We start from the raw sequence: 25,894 nt of genomic DNA, 5'->3' as shown, positions 1-25,894 counted from the left end.
TCGAATGATCAGACTAAAGCATCTATCTTGGCACCCTGTCTCCTTCAGGACCCACACTGGAATCATTTTGGTGAGCAAAGGGTTTATTTTAATAATTTTAAATTGTCCGAGGCCCATGTGCCAGACTGTATGGCTTAGCTTTTGGTCACAGCCTAAGGAAAGCCTTTACGGCAGGTAGCTAGTCTCCTATAGTGAAGCCTGTTGCCTGTAATTGGCTCTTCCTCAGGGTAGATTCCCATAGAGACAGGAATACGAGACTACCTTACCTGCCTCTTGAGAAATCAGTGTGCATGTCAAGAAGCAACAGTTAGAATCGGACATGGAACAACAGACTGGTTCCAAATTGGGAAAGGAGTACGTCAAGGCTGTATGTTGTCACCCTGCTTATTTAACTTACATGCTGAGTACATCATGCGAAGTGCCAGGCTCGATGAAGCACAAGCTGGAATCAAGATTGCCGGGAGAAATACCAATAACCTCAGACATGCAGATGACACCACGCTTTTGGCAGAAAATGAAGAGGAACTGAAGAGCCTCTTGATGAAAGTGAAAGAGTGAAAAAGCTGGCTTAAAACTCAACATTCAAAAAAGGAAGATCATGGCATCTGGTCCCATCACTTCATGGCAAATAGATGGGGAAATAATGGAAACAGTAACAGACTTTATTTTCTTGGGCTCCAAAATCACTGCAGATGGTGATTACAGCCATGAGATTAAAAGACACTTGCTCCTTGGAAGAGAAGCTATGACCAACCTAGTCAGCATATTAAAAAGCAGAGACATTACTTGGCCAGCAAAGGTCCGTCTAGTCAAAGTTATCATTTTTCCAGCAGTCATGCATGCGTCTGAGTTGGACATCCATACTGATGGAGCTGAAGAATTGATGCTTTTGAATTGTGGTATTGGAGAAGACCCTTGAGAGTCCCTTGGACTGCAAGGAGATCCAACCAATCCATCCTAAAGGAAATCAGTCCTGAATATTCATTGCACGGACTGATGCTGAAGCTGAAACTCCAATACTTTGGCCACCAGATGTGAAGAACTTACTCCTTGGAAAAGACCCTGATGCTGGGAAAGATTGAAGGTAGGAGGAGAAGGGGACAACAGAGGATGATATGGCTGGATGGCATCACTGACTTGATGAGTCATGAGTTTGAGCAAGCTCTGGGAGTTGGTGATGGACAGGGAAGCTGGGTGTGCTGCAGTCCCAAAGAATTGGACAAGAATGGGGTCACAAAGAATTGGACAAGACTGAGTGACTGAACTGAACAGGTGTGGATTGCTGATTTCCAGATTGGTTCTTACCTGTATAGAGAGTTGCCATCAGGAAACCAAGCTGCCTTTTACTTTTTGTCTTACCAGGGCTTCTGCTTGGCATTTGGAAAGTTCTTAAAGTGGGGATGTTATTTATTGTCAATCCAATAGTTGTACTGTTACTCTTCACTGATGTGACATGTGCCTCTCTCAAAGCCCCAGATCCTTGATCCTTGGGGCATAAATGTTTCAAAAATCAGAATTTTTCAGTTTGTAGATAGGTATTTTACATAAAACCGCTGAGGGGTTTGCACTAATACTCCATGTGCCGTGCTGTGGTTAGTTGCTCAGTTGTGTCCGACTTTTTGCAACTCCATGGACTGTAGCCCACCATGCTCCTCTGTCCATGGGGAATTCTCCAGAGTCCTGGAGTGGGTTGCCATGCCCTCCTCCAAGTGATCTTCCCAACTCAGGGTCTTCAACATTGCAGGTGGATTCTTTACAGTCTGAGCCATCAGAGAAGCCCAAGAATACTGGAGTGGGTAGCCTAACCCTTCTCCAGGGGATCTTCCCGATCAAGGAATTGAACCGGGGTCTTCTGCATTGCAGGTGAATTCTTTACCAGATGAACTACCAGGGAAGCCAGCACTCCATTACTGAACACATTGGAACAAAATGTGTGAATATGTACACTAATGGGGATAAACAGTCTTTACTTCACCAGCAAATAAATTCAGGTCATCTCAGGTTTGGTAGCCAAACGGAGCATAAGAAAACATGTTTGCTCTCACATTTTTTAAATTGTAAAATTAAAAAAAAAGGAATTGTGGACATATATATATACATAGTCCTTAGAAATTTATATATAAGGATAAATGTGTAAATAGATATCTTTGTTCTTGTTTAGTCACTAAGTTGTGTCTAACTTTGCGACCCCGTGGACTACAGCCTGCTAGACTCCTCTGTCTATGGGATTTCCCAGGCAAGAATATTGGAGTGGGTTGCCATTTCCTTCTCCAGGGGATCTTTCCCACCCAGGGATCAAACCTGCATTTCCTGCATTGGCAGGTGGATTCTTTACTGCTGAGCCACCTAGGAAGCACCGTGTGGTATGTGGAACTTTCCTGACCGGGGGGACCAGGGATCAAATCCGTACCTCCTGCAGTGAAAGCACGGAGTATTAACCCCTGGACCACCAAGGAAGTCCTCTATTAATTACTGCAGCCAGAAGGTTGGCTACAAGGAGAGGGTCCCCCCAGAAAAACCAGTTCTTGTTTATTAATTTTCATGAAACAATCAGGTTATACATACTTGCCATAGCGGTTAAGTTCTGGACTTTAAATGATAGCTTTTCCAGTTAATATCATGCAGATACCTGCTCTCTGTGGGTACCCTGATGCTTAATAAAGCTTGTGCGCCAACTGAAAGACTTTCCACATTTGTCACATCTGTAGGGTCTCTCTCCAGTATGAATAACCTCATGTCGATGAAGATTTGCCTTAAAGCTAAAGGTTTTCCCACATTCTCTACACTCAAAGAATTCCTCCTTCGTGTGGATCCTTTGATGCTGAATGAGATCGACATTGCGACCAAAGGATTCTCCACATTCACTGCATTTGTGGGCATTCTGTTTATTGTGAATCTGTTGATGGCTCATAAGGGTTGAGTGCCGGCCAAAGGCTTTTCCACATTTAGTGCACTTGTGGGGTTTCTCTCCACTGTGGATTAACTGATGTCGAATAAGCGTTGAATTCTGACTAAACGTTCTTTCACATTTGCTGCACTTATAGGGTTTTTCTTTGGTATGGATCCTCTTATGTTCAACGAGATATGCCATCTGACGGAAACACTTTCCACAGTCGTGACATTTATATGGCTTTTTTTGTGAGTGACACTGTTTGTGGATGATCAGAGTGGACTTCTGTTTGAAGGCCTGCCCACATATGTCACACTCAAAAGGATTCTCTGAACTGTGAAGTCTTTGATGTCGAACAAAATTTGCCTGCCGCTGGAAGGCTCTTCCACATTCGTGGCATTCATAAGATTTTGCGTTTGTCAGAGTTCTCTTATGCCTCAAAAGCTGTGATCTCTGATGGCAGGGTTTTCCGTACTCATCATATTTGCCCTGCTGTGTCCATGTCTGAGCTCTCCGACTGTGAATAAGGTTAAGGCTTTGAAGGAAGTCCTTACAGCACTCATCACCAGTAGCAGGGAGTGAAAATCCGTAAATGTCCACAAGTTCATTATATTCACATAACTCTTCTGAAGGCTCCTTGGCTGTTTTCTGCTTTAGTGCTGACATCTTCCATAACATTAAATCTTCAGAAGTGTTCTCCTTTGGGGTGAGCTCTTTCGTCTGGAATCTGGCTTCCGAATCTAGCCAAATAAAAAGAATATGCAAATTACCTGACTGCTACAGAAGAAAAGGAAAGAAGCAACTGTTTGTGATATGAGACACTCAAACGAGGCTAAGAAGTGCTCACCTGGTTCCATCGCCATATTAAAAAGCCAGTATTCTGATTTTTGTAGGACCCTCAGCTTTCATATCAGAAAGAGCTCTTGACATCACGAACTAACCAACTAACATATGCACAAGTGTGTCAGAGAATGTGAGAACTGAACACACCCTTCTCCACTAGTGGGGAAAACAGCTTCCTGTTGGTACCCAGCAGAGTCACATAGCTCTAGGAGAGAGGGAGCATCTTGTACTTTCTAGAGAAGCATGTTTTTCACAATTCTGGGAGAAATGACTGCTTTAAAATGGAGGCAGTGTGTCAGAAAAGAAAAGGAACCTGAGAAACAGCACAAAAGCCAATGGAACAGAGCAGTGACTCTCAACCAGGGATGGTCCTGCCAGAATGTAGTAGGCGGAGGCCAATGATGCTGCTTGACATCCTGTGAGGCCCAGGATCAAACAGCCCAAAACGTCAACAGAGCTGAGGCTGAGAATCCAAGGAGCAGAGGGATGTGGTAAAGGGTAGAAAGAAGCAGCCATCAGGACACAGTAAGTAGGAAAAGGCAGGAACATCAAGAAACACCAAGGGGATGTGGAAAACAGAATGAAAGCAAGGGAACAAGAGAAAGTACAGAAAAAGGGTAAGTGATGAGGGTAGAAAAAAGGAGTATCTAGAATGGCCTGAAAGCTGTCAGAAAGCACCAGCCTGCCTCTAGTAGAAGTAGAATGAGCTTTATTGCAGGAGAAAGAGGATGAGCTTTGCAGACTTGAAATCCAGCTGGGGATTATCTCTGGGGAACAGGGGCAACGATCATACCCACCACCATCAGGGGACAGTAGGGATGAACAAGCAGAACACAAGCCAAACTCCCGGCTTGGTATCCAGGTGCAGGCGGGGTCTCCTGGATGGTGTCACCAACTCTGCATGACCCCCAGGGGCCAGGTCTGCTCCTCACCCACCTGGGCAGGCACTACCGGAAGCCTTCCTAGTCCCCGCTCTCGGCAGATCCAGGATCCACGGCTCTTCCCACTGTTCCAGGTGACAGATCACCTCAGGTTTGGGAAACTGAAATCCTACTCGTGGGGAAGTAAATGGGATGTGGTGGTTAGCAAGTGGCAGGAGAGGTCCCAGAGCTCAGTCTACCCCTGGGGGTCTGGGTGGCAGGGCTGCAGCAACAAGCAGAGATCAGGACAATAATCAGAAGGATTATCTGAGGAGAGGAATCAGCACCATCTTTGCGAAAGCTCGGCATCTTGATTGAAAGCCTGAACAATATTCACACTCGTGGACATGGTCATTTCACTCTTAAGAATAGAGCCTAAGGGAAATGAGGGCAAAGGTTAATGGGCAAAGGTTAATGCACCCCAGATGTTCAGCAGAATCCTAACAGTGCAAACTGGAAATAAACCAAATGTCAACAGGGGAAGGATTAAAGTGTAGCCAGATACAATGAAGGCAGAATATTAGGCTAATATTGAAAATCCATGAATTCAAAGGACATTTCTTAAAACAGGAAAAGGCTCCCCAGGTATTTTAAAGCAGAATACAAAACTCACATGTAGCATGATTCAAAGTTCATGTAAATTATGATATGAATTTGTTTCTAAAAACTACGTGTGTTGGGGTGTTCCCTGGTGGTCCAGTGGTTAAGAATCTGCCTTGCAATTCAGGGCTCACAGGTTTCCATTCCTGGTCAGGGAACTAAGACCCCACATGGCTGCAGAGCAGCTAAGCCTGTGAACCATAACTAGAGAGTCTGTGTGCTGCAATGAAAGATCTTTCATGCCGCAACTAAGACCTAGAGCACCTCCCTCCCAAAAAACTACATGTGTGAGTGTGTATATACACACATCATCCTCTTCTTAGGACAGGGTAAGTGAAAGTCAGTCGTGTCTGACTCTTTGCGACCCCATGGACTGTGCAGTCCATGGAATTCTCCAGGCCAGAATACTGGAGTGGGTAGCCTTTCCCTTCTCCAGGGGATCTTCCCAACCCAGGGATCGAACCCAGGTCTCCCACATTGCAGGAGGATTCTTTACCAGCTGAGCCACAAGGGAAGTCCAAGAATACTGGAGTGGGTAGCCTATCCCTTCTCCAGCGGATCTTCCCAACCCAGCAATCAAACCTGGGTCTTGACCCAGGAATCAAACCAGGGTCTCCTGCATTGCAGGCGGATTCTTTACCAACTGAGCTATGAGGGAAGCCCATTTACAGGATAAGTGAAGTCGCTCAGTCATGTCCAACTCTTTGCGATCCCATGGACTGTAGCCTACCAGGTTCCTCTGTCCATGGGATTTTCCAGGCAATAGTACTGGAGTGGATTGCCATTTCCTTTTCCAGGGGATCTTCCCGACCCAGGGATCAAACCCGGGTCTTCCTCATTGTAGACAGACGCTTTACCGTCTAAGCCACCAGGGAAGCTCCCATAAATCCATCGAAAATATTGTAAGTTAGAAGTGCATTTAATATAAACAGTGCTGCGATGAACATTGGGGTACACGTGTCTCTTTCCCTTCTGGTTTCCTCAGTGTGTATGCCCAGCAGTGGGATTCCTGGATCATAAGGCAGTTCTATTTCCAGTTTTTTAAGGAATCTCCACACTGTACCCCAATGTTCATCGCAGCACTGTTTATAATAGCCAGGATATGGAAGCAACCTAGATGTCCATCAGCAGATGAATGGATAAGAAAGCTGTGGTACATATACACAATGGAGTATTACTCAGCCATTAAAAAGAATACATTTGAATCAGTTCTAATGAGGTGGATGAAACTGGAGCCTATTATACAGAGTGAAGTAAGCCAGAAGGACAAACACCAATACAGTACACTAACGCATATATATGGAATTTAGAAAGATGGTAACGATAACCCTGTATATGAGACAGCAAAAGAGACACTGATGTATAGAACAGGCTTATGGACTCTGTGGGAGAGGGAGAGGGTGGGAAGATTTGGGAGAATGGCATTGAAACATGTGAAATGTCATGTATGAAACGAGATGCCAGTCCAGGTTCAAAAAAAAAAAAAAAAAGAATGCATTTACATTAATTTTCTGATAGATGAAAAATAGATAGGATTTCATTAGGTTGAATGATGCGAAAGGGCTGTTTCTGTAGGCCAAAGCAATAAAATATTGGCAATTTCAAAAAAAAAAGAAGTGCATTTAATACACCTAAACTACTGAATATCATAGCTTAGTCTTACCTACCTTAAACATGCCAAGAATAGTTGAATTAGCCTGCAGTTGGGCAAAATTGTCTGACACACAGCCTATTTCATAATAAGAATGATGAATATCTCATGTAACTTACTCAATACTGTACTAGTGAAGAACAGAATGGTTTTAAGTGGACTGGTTGGCGACCCTTGTGATTACACAGCTGTCTGGGAGCCCCTGAATGCTTTCCAAACAAAAATAAACATTAAAGCATCCAGTGGTGGGTGGACAATCCCACAAAGGTGGTCAAGAATCTGCCGAGAGTGTCAGCATGGGGTCAAACATGCTCCACAAAGAAAAATCCGTCGAGGAGCCTCCCTCTGTAGGAGACTCTGCATTGAATGAGACAAGGGTGGGCTCCCAGGAAGGTGGAAGCTGAGGAGGTACAGAAGTGAAGTCAGTGAAGAATCATCTCCTGGGCACCCGGTGATGGTATAAGCAAAGAAGGAAACCATTTTCAGACAGAAGAAAGAAAGACTTTTCAAGAGAGGAAGAAGGTAGACTTTGGAATCTGCATGGGCCACAATCTTTTCAACTCCTAGAAGTCTTACAGATGTGGAGGATTCAGGCTGGGGGATGAATGTCTTCAAACTCTAAAACAAAAGGAAACTACTCATTATCCACAATCCCTTACTTGAAAACTTTAAGGCCTGATTTGTTTCAGGACTCAAAATTTTTCCAGATTTCAGAAAGGTGACTTGAGTGTGGGTATAGTTTCTATTATGTACCACCCTCAACAGGGGTTGAGCTGAAACCTTAGAAAAACTTTCTGATATTTATTATGCTATACATATATATATGGAGACCAAATGAGAAAAAGGATGATAAATAGCTTCCTACAGGATAAAATCAGGTTTAACCACCTGATGACTTCAGGTTAGGCCTTATAGCCAAATGAGTTATGATAAAACTGGTTTTCAGAGCTTTTTCTGCTTTGGGCATTGCACGGAAGAAACCAAGGACTTGCGTAGACACTCAAATCTTAAGCCAGCTCATTACCCAAGGAGACGACGTCTCTGTAGTTGTCCAGCATCACGTCCCTGTAGAGGGCCTTCTGAGCCCAGTCCAGCATGTCCCACTCTTCCCTAGTGAAGTACAGAGCCACATCCTCAAAGGACAGCAACCCCTGGAAATACAGAGACTCATTACAGCTGCAGCTCTTATCACAGCTCTGTGGGCCACAGTATTATTGTTGTCCTACAGGCAAGGCTCATCCAGTTAATTAGCAGACTCAGGGCTCAACTCAAGCTCTGACCCTCAGGCCATGCATGTTCTTTCTTCTGCACTAGAGTCACACATGTTCTCTCTAGAGGGACACGTGGTCAGTGTGTGAGGCTTCTCTGGCTGTTTGGTCTCTGCTGCGGTCATTCAGATAATCAGAACTGAGTCAAATCATGGGGCACCCAGCTGGTGTCAGAACTGCTCCATGTGTAGAGACACCCCATATGCCTGAGGGCAAAGGTGAAGTGAGGAAGCAGAGAAACAGCCGTGTCCTCCCTAGGCACGTGCTCTTCCTCTGCCTCCCTCCCCGAGGCTGGCAAGGATGCACACTCTGTTCCTGTCTTTACAGAGATGCTCCCATGCCTGCCTTCCTCTTGTTTCCACTCTCTCCACCCCTAACTGGACCAGTTCTGTAAAGAAAACCTACACACACATCTGCAGTCACCCCACAAACCCCCCTCTGACTTCAGTCTTCATAGCTCCCCTGGAGTGTCCTTCTGAGCCTCGCGCCAGCCCTCTGCCCACGTGTGAATACAGGGGAGAGCAATACAGTTACCGCAGGAAATCAGAGATTTCACAGAAACGATGATCTTTGAGCTGAGTGTTAACATATGCAGAGGTGAGTTTGCCTGTAGGCGGGGAGAACAGGATACACAGTGGTGGGGAGGTTGGGGGGTGGGGAAGAGCGTTCACATCCCCACGTGCAGGTCCTCTGTTTCAGGGAAGGCAGGAGATGACACCAGAAAGGCAGGCAGAGCTCTGTGTTCCCTCAGCAAATGTGGACATGCTGGGCCAGTGGGGTCAAATTGTTCCCTTTGAACTCCCTCCTGTCCACGACTGGTCTTTACAAATTGTCACAATGGCTTCCTCATGTATCTCCTGACTTTTCACTGACTTTTCAACTTGACTTCTTAAAATCACCCTCCCTCTTGTTACCATCAGTACCTAAACTTCTACTGTACCTTTTAATCCAAGGGATCAGAATTATATGAGCTTGTTTCCATATCTCCTTCCCTAAACGGCTTGTAAAGTCCTTAGGGTAAGAGTCTCTCTCCCAGCACAAAGGACATATCTATCTTGCACACAGTAGGTACTCAAGAATGCTCACTGACACAAACACGGAGCAACTGTGGTGACGGCAGCTAAAACTTACAGGGCGCTCGAAACATCACTAGATCCTCTGCCAAGCACTCCAAGAGCCTCACTTCACTGAATCCTCATGACAGCTACTGTCATGACCCATTTTACAGATAAGGAAACTGTGCCCCAGAGAGATTAGGTGACATGTCTAAAACAGAGCCTGGATTTGATCCTGTCTGACCCCAGAGTTCAAGCTCTGTGCATCATATCATCCACGAAGGAAACACCCCCCAGCTGATAAAGATGGCTCAACCCCAATGGCCATGTGGAAACCACTGCCTGGCTGCTGAGACTACACTGAGGAGGTGGAGGCAGGGGGAACCAGCTCACCTTCCATGGGACTGGCAGGAACATGGCTTCCATGGCCTGGTCTCCAAAATGGGGCTGGATCCTGGCCATCAGGCTAAGCTGGAGAAAGAAAGAAAACAAGGTCAGCCCTGAATCAAAGCTCTCTCACTAGACAGACTTTAGATGGGGAATGCCAATGGGGCCAACAAAGCTCGAGTAGTACAAAGTCACAGTGTTTGGTGTTGGAATGTGGGATTACAATGAAAGCAGCCGCTAGAATGGTCTTAGGAATTTCTGATGCTAGATCAATTTCTAATTTTTATCCTAGGAAACCTGTGCCTCTGCCCTCGCCCTCTCTCTAGAATATATTCTTCAGCACCTCAGTGAGAGACTCAATATATCAAGGGACCAGACTATAGGAAAAAACAGAACTCTAACCTGCAACCTGTAGCTCTGGCCTGGAACCCAAACCAGAAGCAACGTGGCAACAGGCGCCCAATCAGGACTTAGGTGGCAAGTGTGAACTTGTCCCTAACATGTGTCCCCCTCCTCCATCCAGGACCAGTAGAGAAAGTCGGGTGTGCTCCCCTACCAAATCACATAGGATGTCCTGCCCCTTTTTTTTTCCCCCCAAGCAAGGTTTTACTGGGGCCGATACTGCAGGAGCGGGGAGCAAGAACAAAGAATAGGTTCCCCTGCTTGCTTGCTCCCTGAGGCCGGGTGGAAGGGAGTCCTGCTTCTTTTACTTAACCTGCCTCCAGGTTTTCCAAGTCGATCTCCTCAAAACTCAGCATAGTTGAGTTTTCCCTTTTTTCCACTCTAAAGTTTCTCCTGCTTGCTTTTGAGTCTCTGCCAAACGTGATAGTGGCCAGTTCACTTAGTATAGCAAGCTCTGCCTGAAGAACCTTTGCCTGCTCTCATTTGGGCGGTCTTAGTTTATTTCTTGGAGAAGGCAATGGCACCCCACTCCAGCACTCTTGCCTGGAAAATCCCCTGTACGGAGGAGCCTGGTAGGCTGCAGTCCATGGGGTCGCTAAGAGTCGGACACGACTGAGGGACTTCACTTTCACTTTTCACTTTCATGCATTGGAGAAGGAAATGGCAACCCACTCCAGTGTTCTTGCCTGGAGAATCCCAGGGATGGGGGAGCCTGGTGGGCTGCCATCTCTGGGGTCGCACAGAGTCAGACACGACTGACGTGACTTAGCAGCAGTAGCAGCAGCAGTTTGTTTCTACGTCACACAGAATCAGCTCAGAGAGTATAACAATGATTTTAGGGAAGTTATCAGAGATTTTAGGCTACATATGATATATAAAGAGCTAACTGTTGTCAAAGGGGCTTCCCAGGCTGCTCAAGTGATAAAGAATCCACTTGCAATGCCAGAGATGCAGGAGACTCTGGTTTGATCCCTGGGTTGGGAGATCCCCTGGAGGAGGAAAAGGAAACACACTCCAGTATTCTTGGCTGGAATATTCCATGGACAGAGAAGCCTGGCAGGGTCCATGGGGTCTCAAAGAGTTGGACACCAACTGAGCGACTGAGCAGGCACAGCTGTTGTCAAAAGAAAATTCAGAGGACTTTACTTGATATGAACAGTTTATGGAGTGAAAACCAAACTGCTAACAAGGGGGCTTCAAAATGGAAAGTCTTAAGAAGTTAGTTCCTCCGCACTTACCCTTCAGTTTATAAAACATGTAAATGGGCGGCAGAATAACCCACTCCCTAATATACCACTTTGGAAAACTGATTATTTTGAGCTGCAGGCACTTAAAACAGCTGTTTTTTTAAAAAGGTTGGGGGGGGGGGGGGCAAAAGGAGAATTCCCTGGTGGTCTGGTGGTTAGGACTCAGTGCTTTCCTTGTTGGGGATCAGGTTCAATCCCTGGTTGGGGGAACTAAGATCTCACAAGCCATGTGGACTCACTTGTGCTAAGCCCCATGTCAGCAAACCGACACCTAATACTTAGCCTAACTGCAGTTTCAGCCTCTTCCAGGTATAGAACCTCCCTCCCCTTGCCCTAGGACTTCCCCAGTGGCTCAGTGGTAAAGAATCCACCTGCAATGAAGGAGACGTGGGTTCAATCCTTGAGTTAAGAACATCCCTTGGAGAAGGAAGCGGCAACCCACTCCAGTATTGTTGCCAGAGAAATCTCATGGACAGAGGAGCCTAGTGGGCTATAGTCCATGGGGTCTCAAAAGAGTCATGAACTTTCAAGAGTCTTAAGAGATACAACTTAGCAACTAAACAACTCCCTTCCCTATGAAGACTGCATTTACAATAGACCTGAATTCTAAGCCATCTCAGGGGTTAATCATTTTTCCTTGGGAATCTCCATGTTTATACAAGGTAAGCGTGTGTGCATGTGCAGGCGTGTCCAACTCTGCGACCCCGTGGACTGCAGCCTGTCAGGCTCCTCTGTCCATGTAATTTTCCAAGCAAGAATATTGACCCAAGGTTTGAACCCATGTTTCTTACATCTCCTGCACTGGCACGTGGATTCTTTACCACTGTGCCACCTGGGAAGCCTCTTACCTGAGGTATACATGTTAAGAAACTTGTTTGTCTTCATTTTTTATTGCAGGAATCTCAGCTAAGTACTCAGAAGGGTAGAGAGAAAATTATTTTCCTCCTGTGCACAGGAATGAGGAAGTACATTGTTTTCTCTTGGGACTGGTTACTAGACCTGACGGTCCTTTCAGAAGAGTACCACGGTACAAGTTTACTTGTTTGTAGCTGCTAGGAAGCTGCAAGGTTACCCAGACGTGAAGAAAGCTTGTTTCCTTTAAGGACAGAGCCAGCTCTTCATGGGAAATTAGGACAGTTAAAGTTTTGGTTCTGCAGCTCTGGGTAGCTGGCCTGGGAGTATACTTAAACTGTGGCCTCCACTTTGGTTCTTCTTTAATATAATAAATCTAATGTTTCTCTCAGGGAATACACAAATGATGAGATACAGAGGATTTCCACTTTTTTCTGGTGCCTTTCTGGGCACTGGCAAACCTTGTTTCATGTAACTGCATTTTTAAGAAAGTCTGTTACATTCTGGTCTCCTTCTTTAAAAACACTCTTTGTAAGCCCTCTTGCCTCTTAACCAAGGAGGCACTTGTGATCAATAGCTCCATGGCTGGGGAAGGGACATCGACCCTTTCACTATCTAAAGTAGATTACCTGCTGTGAGCACTGTGCATTTGGAAGTCAGAATCCATAATTCAATTTATAACAAAATCTGCAATGCAGGAGACTTGGGTTGGATCCCTGGGTGCAGATGATTCCCCTAGAGAAGGGAATAGCTACCCATTCTTTTTTTTTTTTTTTAATGTGCATTTAGTTGGCTGTACAGGATCTTAGTTGCAGCATGTGTGATCTGGGATCAAGCCCTGACCTGGGATCCCTGACCCAGGGATCAAGCCCAGGCCCCCTGCATTGGGAGCGCAGGGTCTTAGCCACTGGACCACCAGGGAAGTGCCACACTCCAGTATTCTTGGCTGGATAATTCCACGGACAGAGAAGCCTGGTGGGCCACAGTCCATGGGGGTCGCGAAGAGTCGGACAGGACTGAGCGACTAACAAACAAAGCCAAAGCAAACAATAGTATTAACCAGCCATTCATTCATCGGACTCTGAACTTCTCTAAAGCCAAAGGACCTGACATGATACTCAGAGGCTGGCCTCTTCAGGAAGTCTCTCGGTAAATGCCCTGAAGACCGGGGGTTTGGAGGGACGTGGTGGGGGGCACGGGATTCGAGGGAAAGGGGGTTGTCTCTCCAGCTCTCACACCTGTGGCGGGGCCACCGTGGCTTCCCCTGGCACCCCACTCCGCCCATCACACTAGCTCTTTTCTCCCCAAACCTCCGCGCCTCCGACCCCCGCCGTGCCTCCTCCTCCAGGAAGTCCTCAGGATGCACCTGCGGCTGCCATGGAGCTGGCCTCCATTATGGAGGCGCCAGGCCAGACTCGGAATTAGGTCGGGACCTCGGCTAACCTCCACCTGAGGTGTCCATGCGGAAGATCTTTGTGCCTGTCGCCCGATCACTAGCGCAGGCCGAGCAGAGCGTCCCCACCCGAGGACCTTCTAGGAAGCTCGGAGGATTCACAACTCTCTGATCGGGTTAAGCGCTGTGGCCGGTCGCGGGGAGTTTGCGAGTAAGGGGGCGGGGCACTCACGTCTCATCGCAACTGCCGTTCTGGTCGGAGCCAATCAGCCGCCGCAGATGGAGTGGTCTAGGCCACGTGATTTCCAGGTTGGTTACCCCAAGCACTTTCCTTTCCCACAGATTGTAGCAAGATCTCCACGGGTGAACCTTTGTGTAGCTGGGTATTTTTAAACCCTCCTTTTGGGAGTTCAGAATGACTTTTTAGAGAGCCGACCCTGGACTAGGCAAAAAAATTAAACAAAAAATTAAATATAATGAATAATACACACATATGCTATTAGCATAAAAATATTCATCTGATATTATGTTATCCGGAATTTACTTTTCTACTTAATGCTGTTGTTTAAAGAAAGAGAAGACTTAGTGGTAATTAATTGTAATTGATAGTACGACTAATTAATCTTTGATTCCATATGTTCAAAGAATGTTCAAACTACAGCACAATTGCATTCATCTCATACGCTCAGTATGCTAATGCTCATACAGTAAAGTAATGCTCAAAATTCTCCAAGCCAGGCTTCAACGGTACCTAAACCATGAACTTCCAGATGTTCAAGCTGAATTTAGAAAAGGCAGAAGAACCAGAGATCAAATTGCCAACATCCGTTGGATCATAGAAAAAGCAAGAGAATTACAGAAAAACATCTACTTCTTTTATTGATTACGTCAAAGCCTTTGACTGTGTAGATCACAACAAATTGGAAAATTCTTCAAGAGATGAGAATACCAGACCACTTTATGTGCCTCCGGAGAAATCTATATGTAGGTCAAGAAGCAGCAGTTAGAACCCGACATGGAACAACAAACTGGTTCCAAATTTGAAAAGCAGTATGTCAAGGCTGTATACTGTCACCCTGCTTATTTAACTTACATGCAGAGTACATTATGTGAAGTGCCAGGCTGGATGAAGCACAAAGTGGAATCAAGATTGCTAGGAGAAATATCAATAACCTCGGATACGCAGATGACACCACCCTTACAGCAGAAAATGAAGAACTAAAGAGCCTCTTGATGAAAGTGAAAGAGGAGAGTGATAAAGCTGGCTTAAAACTCAACATTCAAAAAAGGAAGATCATGGCATCCAGTCCCATAACTTCATGGCAAATAGATGGGGAAACAATGGAAACAGTGACAGACTTTATTTTCTTGGGTTCCAAAATCACTGCAGATGGTGACTGCAGCCATGAGATTAAAAGACACTTGCTCCTTGGAAGAAAAGCTATGAACAACCTAGACAGCATATTAAAAAGCAGAGACATTACTTTGCTGACAAAGGTCCGTCTAGTCAAAGCTATCGTTTTTCTAGCAGTCATGTATGCATCTGAGTTGGACATCCATACTGATGGAGCTGAAGATCTTCAATCTTTCCCAGCATCAGGGTCTTTTCCAATGAGTCAGCTCTTTGCATCAGGTGGCCAAAGTATTGGAGTTTCAGCTTCAGCATCAGTCCTTCCAATGAACACCCAGGACTGATCTCGTTTAGGATGGACTGGTTGGATCTCCTTGCAGTCCAAGTGACTCTCAAGAGTCTTCTCCAACACCACAGTTCAAAAGCATCAATTCTTTGGCACTCAGCTTTCTTTATAGTCCAACTCTCACATTCATACATGACCACTGTAAAAACCATAGCCTTGACTAGACGGACCTTTGTTGGCAAAGTCACACCTTAGTTTTAGACATAAGTGGCCCACAGAATTGTATGCTTTTATCTTAAACCTGTTCAAGCCAGGAGCTTAAATGAGCACTTTAGATGTACAGGAAAGAACCCTTCCCTGTCCCGGCCCAGAGCTCCCAGTTCAGACCAGGGCTTTCCTTGCCCCGCCCCTCCCTGGAAGAACCTGCTCCAACTCCATGGGAATGCACAGTTTCTTTAGGGACCTGAAACAAAGTGCTCAGAGTTAGGATCACATGCCCTTCTAGTGTAAATCTGTGCTGCACTGTCCACCTTCTTCCCTCCACCATCCTGGTGTGGGAATCACTGCGGACCTAAAATCTCAGCATCTGGCCCCCTGCCCCAAGTAAATCCAGACACCCCTGTTACAGGTCAGATAGCTTTTCCTTTGAGTTTGAAATAGCTCAGAAACTTCAAAGTTCCCTTGGAATTTTCTGACTTCATTCCGGGGAAAACACTGCCTTTCTCATTTTCCTGCTTTAAATTCTTTACTACCTCTGCCTCCCCCTGTAAAGTCCTCTTGCAAGGGGTGGATTTGAGGCAGTAGGTAGATGGGTACCCCCCCACCCCAGGGTGAGCAGTTGAAAATTCATTTCCCGTGCGCCAGTACTGCAAGATGAGAATCGCAGGACAATTGAGAGAGGAGGCTGGGACCTGCCCAGACAGAAGGTAAGCGACCACATATATCTCATTCTCTTTGTCAAGGAGACTTTCTGACTAGAAAGTTCCTTGGAGGTTAAAAGGGGAGTGATGCCAAGCTACCAATAGGCCTCTTTGCTGGAATCCATCTTGGCTGAGAGATGCCTGTAAACATGAGGGAAGACCCTGAGATACACCAAATAAGGACTCTGAACCAGGCAAATGAAAATGATTGGCCAAAGAAAAACTGGAAGAAATGTCCCATAAAAGTGATTTAAACTACACAAGGGTGTGACTGTCTCTGAGCCCACTGTGAGTCTACCAGCATGTACTGTACTCTTTCCTCCTAATAAACACTACTTGTTTCACTGCTTTCCCTCTTTGTGGCCATTCTTTTCTGCAAAGCCAATGGCCCAGGGCCTTGTCACCAGCCACTGGTCTAGTGGCCAGGATTCAGCTCTGTCATTCCATGACCTCAGGAGCTGAAACCCTGCTCCAAGCCTCTGCAGGCTGAGGCCACCTGAGATCAGATTCACCCCCTCAGCCTCGCTATCCTGGCCCCTGGAGGGCAGTGCCGGCTGCCCAGCTCCCAGGGAGGCTGCATCCTCTCCCCGGTCCTGGGATTCTAAAGAGCCCACTCCTCACCTGCGACCCTCACCCCCGGCCCTGTGTACTCCTGTCCTCCTCTGGCGGGTCCTTCTGCTCCACAGGCCCCCTCTTCGTAGTCAGCCCTTCCCCTCACCCCTTGTAGGGCGGTGTAGTTTCTTATGACCAAGGTAATCTAATTGTACAGGTTTTTTCCTTGTTGAACCATTCTGGAGCTGTGAGTTTTCTGGTATCTCAGGTAAAAGACCAAACCTCTTCTATGCCTGACGCTGATGAGTTTCCTCACCCAGGTAGGTTCTGTAGTGTAAAAGTAAGCTGGTGCCATACATCCAGGATTTGCAGGGTTTCTTTCCTGTGCAGCCAAAAGTTATCCTGAGGTTGGAAGCTGCGTCACACACGCTGCACTCTAGGGTCTGTCTCTCCTATGATTGGTTCCTCTGGTGCTCATCCAGGTGTGAGCTTTACCTGAAGCTTTTCCCACATTCTCCGCAAGAACTGGGCTTTCTCCTCAGTGCTGTCACTGGTGGTGATGAGAATACTGAGCTCTGTATGAAGCTTTTGCCACTGCCACTACGTTTTGTGCTTTTTTTTTAGTGTGGATTTTCTGATGCACCTTCTGGGTGGTGCATGAAAGGTTTTCTGATAGTCAAGGCAGTGATGTGGCCTCTCCCTCATGTGGGGCATGATGAGGCATGATCACGATGAAAGCTATTCTTGCACTCACCACCCACTTGGAGTGTCTCCTGGCTGTGGACTCCCAGGTCTGCTCTGGCTAGAGCTTTCCTCACATCCCTTACACTGGTAGGGCTTCTCTCTGGCTTGTGTCTTCTGATGGCACAGGGACTCTGCCAGAACCCTTCCCATTCTCCCCTGTGTCGTTTATGAAGACAACAGAAATGTTGTTTCTGGGTTATTTTCCCAGGTGTCTCTCTAAGCATTTCTTCATTGCCTGAATTTTCACAGCCTTGCCATTATCACTGGCATGCTGTTTGGTTTCTCCTAGTAATGTCCTGGAAGTTTCACTCCCCACACACCCCCTCCCCTCCACCATTTTCTGTCTTGAAGCCTTTTCATTATTTTTTTCTTTCATCTTAGAATCTAAAGGAAAAAGTAAGAAGTAAAGGTGTTAGTCTTGAAATGGGATTTGCCACTGGAGCGGGGGATGGTTGGAACAATTACATTAGGCTAGGCTGAAGCACAAGTATGTCTGAATACAGGACTTTAGAGAGGTCAAAGGCAAAGACAGCAGAAGGGATGCTTGAGTGACTGTGTCTAAACAACCCATAAGTAAAGTCTTTTCATAGGCCATGTTCATATGGTCAGTTCTGAATGTTCACTTTATAGTCTTGTATTCAGCTCTTCTGTTAAGCCTTATTTGGTTACTTCTGCCTCCCTCTGCTCTACAACCCCTCATTTAGTTGAAATCACTCATTTATAATCCTTCCTTCTCTTTCTTCCTTTCCTACTTCTTTCACAGACATGTGTGTAGCACTTCCTATATGTGAGGCACTCTTCAAGGTGCATTTCACAGATACATGTGAAATATATATGAAGGTCCGTTAGACGTTCTGCCATCACTCACCTGTAATCCATCTCTCATGTCAAAAATCCTCAATTTCAGGACCTCCAAGCCAGGGCCAGGCACCTCACCACCACTTCTGTGTGAGTCCAGGTTGGGTGCATGTGAGGCAGGTCCGGCCACGCTTTGGGCAGCCCTTAGCAGTGATTCCTGCCTTGAGGCCAGGGGAGGGGGCGCAGGGAGAGGGCAGTGGGAGGGAGGAGCGCCAGGCCTGTGTGTTTACTGGATGCCCCGCCCCTATTTGTGTTTACCAGACTTGACTGGGATCTTGATGTAAAGCCAGCAGACCTCTGTTAGGTCCCTGGGGGGTGGGCGTCCATTTTGACAATGGACTTAATTATGTCCTTTATAGCTTTTTTTTTTTTCCTAGTGAAAGATTCAAGCCAAAGTAATACATTGCATTTGTCATGTCTCTTTAATCTCCTTTAGCCATTTACAAAGATCATTTCAAAATGCATTATAGACCTAAATGTAAAATCTAAAACTTCTATAAAACAGTTGGATGAAAACAGAAATTTGTGACCGTGGATTAGGCAAAGATTTCTTAGGCAGAACACACAAAGAATGAACCATATAAGAAAAAAACTTGATAACTGAAGTTGATCAAAATTTTAAAATTTTGCTCTTCAAACACTGTTAAGAAAATGAAAAGAGAAGCCACAGACTGGGAGAAAACATTTGTAAAACACGGGTGTGATCATTTGAAAACAATATATAAAAATAATTCTTATTCATAAGACACTTGAATTTTTAAAATGTGCAACAGATTTGAACTTCACCAAAGGAAGACATGCACAGCCATAAATATGTGAAAAGATGCTCAAATGATTGTCCATTAGGGAAATGGAAATTAATGCTATAATGAGATATTATTAAACTTAATACAATAGCTAAAATAGAAACCTGACAATACAAAATGCTGACTCAGATATAGAGGAACTATAAATTTCACACACTGCTGGAGAAAATGCATAAAATTAAATGTATATTTACCATATGAGCCAATAATCCCACTGCTAGCTGTTACCAAAGAAATATATGTCCACACAAATTCCTGTATACAAATATTTATAGCAGCTTTGTTCATAAAAAACAAATAAAAAATTTGAAAAAACTAAATGTCTATCAACTGAAGAATTGATAAGCTAATTGATACACATACATACAATGGTACATTAGTCACTATTAAACTACCAATGCATACGATAATATGGATAGATTGCAAAAGCATTATGCTAAGAGAAAAAAGCCAAATACATGACGTTCTGGAAAAGACAAAACCATCAGTAGTACAAGAGAAGGACTGACAACAAAGCCATGAAAGATCTTTTGGGGATGAAGGATATGTTTTATATCTTGATTGTAGGGGTGGTTCCACAATTGTATACCTCTGTCAAGACTCAACAAACCATATACCAAAAGGGGTGAATTTTACTAGAAGTAAATCATATCTCAATAAAGCTGAATTTTTTAAAACAGAAAATAATAGCAAAAACGAACTGTGACTTCCCTGGTCATTCAGTGGTTAAGAATCTGCCTTGTAAGGCAGGAGACCTGAGTTTGATCCCTGGTTAGGGAACTACAATCTCACAATCTCTGTGGCACTACCCAAAAAAACACCCCAACACAGCCAATAAACAAAAATCAGATAAGGAAGAGCACATAGGCACATAGATGGTGAGAAACTGAACCTGAAAGGGGTTTTGCCTACAAGAAGCAAGGCAGCAGCAGTAGACAAGGTGACAGATTTGAGTGTAAAACTAAGAGTGTTAAGAGCACTATTTTAAAAAATTGATGGTAATTCGTAGAAATATATTTTACATCATTATCCTGCATACACATACATTCATGTAACAAACAATGTCAAAGAGCAATACTTACTATATAGGAAAATGAAACCTAGTAAATCCCAATCACAATCTTATTAATACTTAAATACAATACACAAAGGATACCTATGAAAGTACAGAAACCTGAGTTCATAAAGATAGTATTTAATGTGATGGGTGTGCTTGCCTGTTCATCAGTTCGCTCCAGTCAGGCACACTCGAGGATAAGGCCACACGCATGTCAGGTGCGCTATTAAGCCTATTTCTTTTTTTTGTTTTTAATCGTGTCAAGATCGAAAATCCTAGTTCACACAAATAGGTAGATGTGAATGGTAATAATAGCAATATACTCTTTCTACTTAGCAGTGGAAATTCCTCTTTAATCTTAATCCAGAATGCTGATAAACTTAATGTCTTGTAATAATTCCTCAGCGTGAATGACGAACTGAGCTGCAATAATTCATTCTCTTCTTCAGGCACCAAATTTAACTCAATGATTGATTCTGGGGTTTGAAAAGCAAATGGATCTTTTATCCAGATATTTTCCTTTAATGATGCAAATTTCTCTTCTGGAAAGTAATGATGAAAGGTTTGAGACAAAGAAGTGAGATGTATTAATATCTCTGATTTTATTACCTTTAAGCATTCTTCATTAATAATGTTCTCTTCGATGTGTTGCAACAATGTAGGGAACATATAGTAGCTAGGACGATTACTTTTAAGTCTAGTTTGCCATGACAATAACATCTTTTGGAATCCTTGAATGTGTTCAAGATACTGAAATATATGATTGTTTTTCCCTTGTAGTTTCAAACTTAATTCATTTAAAATGCCAAAAATATCACTTAAGTATGCCAATTTTGATACCCAAACATCATCTTCAAAAATATTTGCCAAATGAGATTGCTTTTCAATGAGAAAAATGTAAATCTCATGCCTGAGTTCATATACTCTGCTCAATACTTTTCCTTGAGACAACCAACGAACTTCTGTATGAAATAGTAAGTGGGTATGGTTCTCTCCGATCTCTGAACAAAATATTTCAAGAAGTTGGCTATTCAATGAGCTTCCTTTACTAAAATTAACAATTTTCACTGCATTTTTCAACACGTCCATTAGGCTTGGCGGAATTTCTTTGGATACCAAAGCTTCTCTGTGAATAAAACAATGATTCCAAAGAGCGTTGTTGTGGGTGGCTTCTAACAAGTTTTCAAGAAGTCTGCTATGTTTCCCAGTCATATTTGCTGCTCCATCACTTGAGATTCCTTTACAGTTTCTCCAGTTTAATTTATATTGACCAACAACACACTTATCTAATTCAGTGAATACATCTAATCCGGTTACCTGTGAATTTAAATTTAAACAACACAACAGATCTTCTATAAAATCATCTTGCCACATATATCTGACATATACCAAGAGTGTAGGACCACTAGCCGTATCAGTGCTCTCATCGAGTTGGATTGCAAAATCGATACCAGACTGTAGCCGTGTCATAAGCATTGCTTCTAAATGTTTTGCAATAGTACAGATTCGACGAGATATTGTATTATCACTAAGAGGTATAGTTCTTAATTTGTCAGCTGATTTATCGTCAAAGATGGTACGTACCATACCCATACATGCTGGGAGAATAATTTTTTCAGCAGCTGTGTGAGCCATTTTTTCTTTGGCCACTCGATATGCCACTAAATATGATGATAACAAGGCTCTCTCGTTCGTAGTTGTGGAACGACTAAGAAATTGGGGTGATAACTCTGTGTTACTTCTGTTGGAAAACGGTCTTCTTCATCATCTGTCCCTTCCTCCTCCACTTTTACTATCACTATGCCTTCCATCTCTCGGGTATCCTTAGGAGACAAATCTGCAGCATTCCTGGATTCAGCAGTCATTGGTCAGGTTCAAAGAACTGGGTCACTTAATCCAAATAGGGTCTGTCTGCAGGACTTTCCTTTTTGTCCTACATGTTTTATGAGCTCCATTTTTGCTATCCTGCAGGGTTGAAAAATTTAATAGCAGTATTAAAAGGTAATATTGTATTGCTATGGGGCTAACACCTCATCCATGAAGACAATTCATGAAATCCAGTGGTGTGACATGTCAATGCTGAATAACTGTTATTCATGTTAGCTGTGTACCAGGCAGTTTTGGTACCTTGCATACACAGCTCATTTAATTCTCATGGAAACCTAATGAAGCACAGTTATTATTCCTATTTTAAAAGCTGAGAAAGATTAAATAATGTGTCTAACAACATAGTGTGGTGGATCCAGTACTCAAACCCAAGTCTGAAGCTCAGGGTCCTAACTATGCCGCTACACTGCCATCTAGTCAGTCTTACAAAGTGATCACCAAAGTTTGGTGTTCAAGACCACCACTGGAGCACAGAGGAAAAAAATTAAAATGTTTATTTATTTAAAAAGAAGTATTGAAACCCATTAAACTTTCCTGATAGTCATCTTATAGCATTTATATTTTCTGTCATCATTTGTGTTGCTGCTCTTCATCCTCCAACTATTATATTTTCTTTGTTCACTTTCTTTCAGTTTTAGTGATCTATCATCTGAAAAATCTTATTTCCAGTATTTTAAGATCAAGGAAAAGAAATCTTGGTTTTTGAGATAGGATCAAAGATTTAAAAGTGGGGTATGTGGAATAACACATTCCTAGAGGCCTTCCCTCCCAGTGAATCAAAATGAAGACTACAAGCAAGGGAAACTCAAAAGATACAGGGCCGAGATCAGGACCTGGTCAGGCCTTCCTGGAGTGTTTCCCTGCTCGTATTCTAGGCAAGAAGCAGCAGAAAGACTGGGCTTTATTTTGCATTTCTTGAAGTTGCCCTTAACATAGTTACTTGCAACCAGGAGATATTTTTTAAAATATTTGTTTAAGTGAATATAATGTCAACATTTTTTGCCTATTTGTAGAATGTTCAACAAATTCATTATAGGCATGGCATTTCAATACTTGGAAGGGCTTGTCATTTAGAAATTAAAGAGATTCCATTATATTGTCAGGTTATTTAGAAAATATCTGAGTAAGAATAGGAGGAATGTTACAGAAGCACAGATTTAAAATAGAAAAATAAATTATGTGTCCATGGTAAGTTATTTATATGTCTCCCACCACTGTGTGTAACCAACCTATTTCTCCAGCAAATATTAAGGTTTCATTGATTTGCTTACAATGCATTCTCCATAACTTATTGATTGCAAATGATCTGTTTAGCACAGGCCTGTACAAGTGTTTTCTTTGGTCCTCTGCCACTTAAGTGTCTCTCATTAGTAACAGTGCTTTTGTGCATACTGGTGGTGCTTCAGGAAATGGAGATGGGGCATTAGGTTTGGTCAAGCTGGATTTTTCAGTTAATTTCCCTTTATCAATGAATGTCCTAGTTGGGTGGGCCCTTGGAGACAGTTTATTTTATTTAGGATCAATACCAGAATTCGTGTTTGTCTAAGCTGCTGCTGCTGCTGCTAAGTCGCTTCAGTCGTGTCCGACTCTGTGCGACCCCATAGAAGGCAGCCCACCAGGCTCCGCCGTCCCTGGGATTCTCCAGGCAAGAACACTGGAGTGGGTTGCCATTTCCTTCTCCAGTGCCTAAAAGTGAAGAGTGAAAGTGAAGTCCCTCAGTCGTGTCCGACTCCTAGCGACCCCATGGACTGCAGCATACCAGGCTCCTCCGTCCATGGGATTTTCCAGGCAAGAGTACTGGAGTGGGTTGCCATTGCCTTCTCCAAGCATCCTGCAAATCGGTGGCAGAGAAAGGCTGGTGGTGACCAGTCTTCAAGTGACCCAACGCATTTTCCACTGCACCACCACAAACTCCCTTCATTACTCAGCCCTCCAAGTCAAGCACATTTTCCTCCCACAACTGAAAAATTCACCTGGTGTTCTATCAGAAATCACTCCTTTTAAAAAGCCTTCAGAAACTTCAGAAACTGAAAGGAAGAGGGTGAAGTGTATGTATGATCTGTAAACACGAGGCTTAACAAACTTGTCCGCTAAACAACAAAACAAAACGTGGATCTTGGTAGCCTCTGGGGTCTTCCTCATTTTACACCTCGAGATCACCAGGGAAAAAAACCCTCACCAGAAGGAAAGGAAATGGGGTAAGCCCGGGAGCACAGAAATTAGACTAGAGTCATTGGTCCCCGACCCCTTGGGGGTGAAAACCAGGGACGAGGACGGGGCACGCAGGCTGCCGCCTCTCGGACCCATAGGTATCTCATCCCAATGCAGAAACCAAGGATCCGCGGCTGTCTCTGCAGGGAGACGGCACTTCCTACGGCGGAGGCTGGGACCAAGGACAGGGACACGACCCTCCACCCCGTTCGGAGACTCGCGTGGTGAGCGGGATCACGGAACACGGTTTTACACGTCCACCTACGTCCCCGCCCCTCCGCCCCGGCCGGACCCGCCTCTCACCGTGAACCCCGGAGAAGCCCGGGGTGCTGGGATAGAAAAGGGAGGTGACTCTGGGGATCAAAGGGCAGTGGACCCGTTCCCAGTCCCTCCGTTCGCCAGAACCCAGAGTGTCACAAAAGCCGGAAGTGCGTCAACACCTGCCTTCCGGGTCTGCGCTGCGCTTTGCGGGGGGTACGGGGGGTGGTCCTCGCTAGGAAAAACGGAGGACTTTGGTCCTTGTTCCCCAATTCATGGTTCGGGCTTTGGGGATGTCTTTTCTAAGCTCAGTTTTTCCCGGCGGGGAAAACAGGGGTTAAGTTTCACTCAGTACTTCCTGTTCAGAAACTTACACAGTTCTTTTTCTTATTGATGGCAGGTATCGTAATAATTCTAGGTATTATCAAACAGTAATAGTGATCGTGTGTCTGTATCTATGGCAGAGGAACTGAACCAAAAATGTAGACAGATCAAAGTGAAGTTGAGGATGAGTGGTTTCTCAAAACCAAAGTGGTTGCTTCTCTGGGTACCGTGATTGGGTATTGCTGCTTGAATGGTCGTGGCGCAAAAGGTTGCTTGCCAGAGCAGTGAACAAAAGAAGGTGTGGCCAGCAAACCTGCCGCCACAGCAGCCACCCCCAACTGTGCACCCTGAGGGGATTTGGGATGGACAAAAATTAAGGTGGCCTTGTAAAGTTAAGGTGCATATCAAAGTAATGATTTCAGAGTCCAGACTCCTGCATCTTCTCACATATAGAAAGGCACTAAAATCATTAATGTGAGATGTCTGGTTTTAATTAACAGTATTTTGATGTTCTGGCTATCTGGTTTTTGTTGCAAAGTCCTACATAATCTGGCTTCTTCCTAACATCTTTAGAGCAGTCCCTCAGAGTCACCTGAGAGGCTGTTTTCCAGGCTTTAAGTCCCCAGTTTTGTCCATCAAATGAAACATAAATCCCAACTTTTAAGTTGTGCATTTTTTTCAGTCGATGGTATTTTCAAATATTTGTTCATTGGGGAGCAATTATTCTTTCCAATACTAAATAGTTATAAGATTCTGAGCTTGGCTAATGTATCCAGGGAGTTTTCTGAGTGATAATAGTGGAATTACAATTTGAGGCATTTTGGCTGTCAAATGCAATCACAGAAATTACATCTTTTACTATTCACCTAAAAAAACTTTTTTATTTGTCTGCTCCAAATCGTAGTTGCAGCTTTTGGGATCTTTAGTTGTGCCATTTGAACTCTTGGCTGTGGTATGTGAGATCTAGTTCTCTGACCAGGAATCGAACCCAGGCTCCCTGCATTGGGAGCAAGGAGTCTTAACCACGGGACCACTAGGGAAGTCCCTAAGTGCTTGTATTTGGTAACATGCATCCCATTATGAACCCTGTAACTGATAGGCCTGTGTAGAACACTGATTACCTCACTTTTCC

General features: G+C 44.3%; 1 protein-coding gene across 7 annotated transcripts; it reads right to left on the bottom strand.

Moving 5' to 3' along the window:
* Positions 1-646: 646 nt before the first annotated feature.
* On the bottom strand, positions 647-24,573 carry ZNF789 (zinc finger protein 789). 7 transcript variants are annotated; one of them, XM_061402605.1, is made up of 6 exons: positions 24,484-24,573; positions 13,741-13,950; positions 9,621-9,698; positions 7,929-8,055; positions 4,670-4,783; positions 647-3,630 (listed from the first exon to the last, which is right to left on the bottom strand). In XM_061402605.1, the coding sequence occupies exons 3-6, from the start codon at positions 9,687-9,689 to the stop codon at positions 2,618-2,620; spliced, it is 1,323 nt and encodes a 440-aa protein (XP_061258589.1). In that variant the 5' UTR covers positions 9,690-9,698; positions 13,741-13,950; positions 24,484-24,573; the 3' UTR covers positions 647-2,617. The 7 variants fall into 7 exon arrangements, with proteins under 7 accessions (XP_061258589.1, XP_061258590.1, XP_061258592.1 ...); XM_061402606.1 differs by having other exon boundaries at positions 13,741-13,945; positions 24,484-24,565; XM_061402608.1 differs by lacking the exon at positions 4,670-4,783.
* Positions 24,574-25,894: the final 1,321 nt, after the last annotated feature.

The sequence above is a fragment of the Bos javanicus genome, chromosome 25 (genome assembly GCF_032452875.1).
Source record: "Bos javanicus breed banteng chromosome 25, ARS-OSU_banteng_1.0, whole genome shotgun sequence".
In the NCBI taxonomy this organism is placed as follows: Eukaryota; Metazoa; Chordata; class Mammalia; order Artiodactyla; family Bovidae; genus Bos; species Bos javanicus.
This window is presented reverse-complemented; position numbering and strand designations above follow the sequence as displayed.

Coding starts and splice junctions, on each gene's coding strand:
- ZNF789 (XM_061402605.1), bottom strand. CDS start 9,689: ATGGCCAGGATCCAGCCCCATTTTGGAGACCAGGCCATGGAAGCCATG. Junction 4,784..7,928: donor CAGAGACGTCGTCTCCTTGG/GTAATGAGCTGG, acceptor CCCCACGAGTAG/GATTTCAGTTTCCCAAACCT. Junction 3,631..4,669: donor TTCCGGTAGTGCCTGCCCAG/GTGGGTGAGGAG, acceptor TTATTTGGCTAG/ATTCGGAAGCCAGATTCCAG.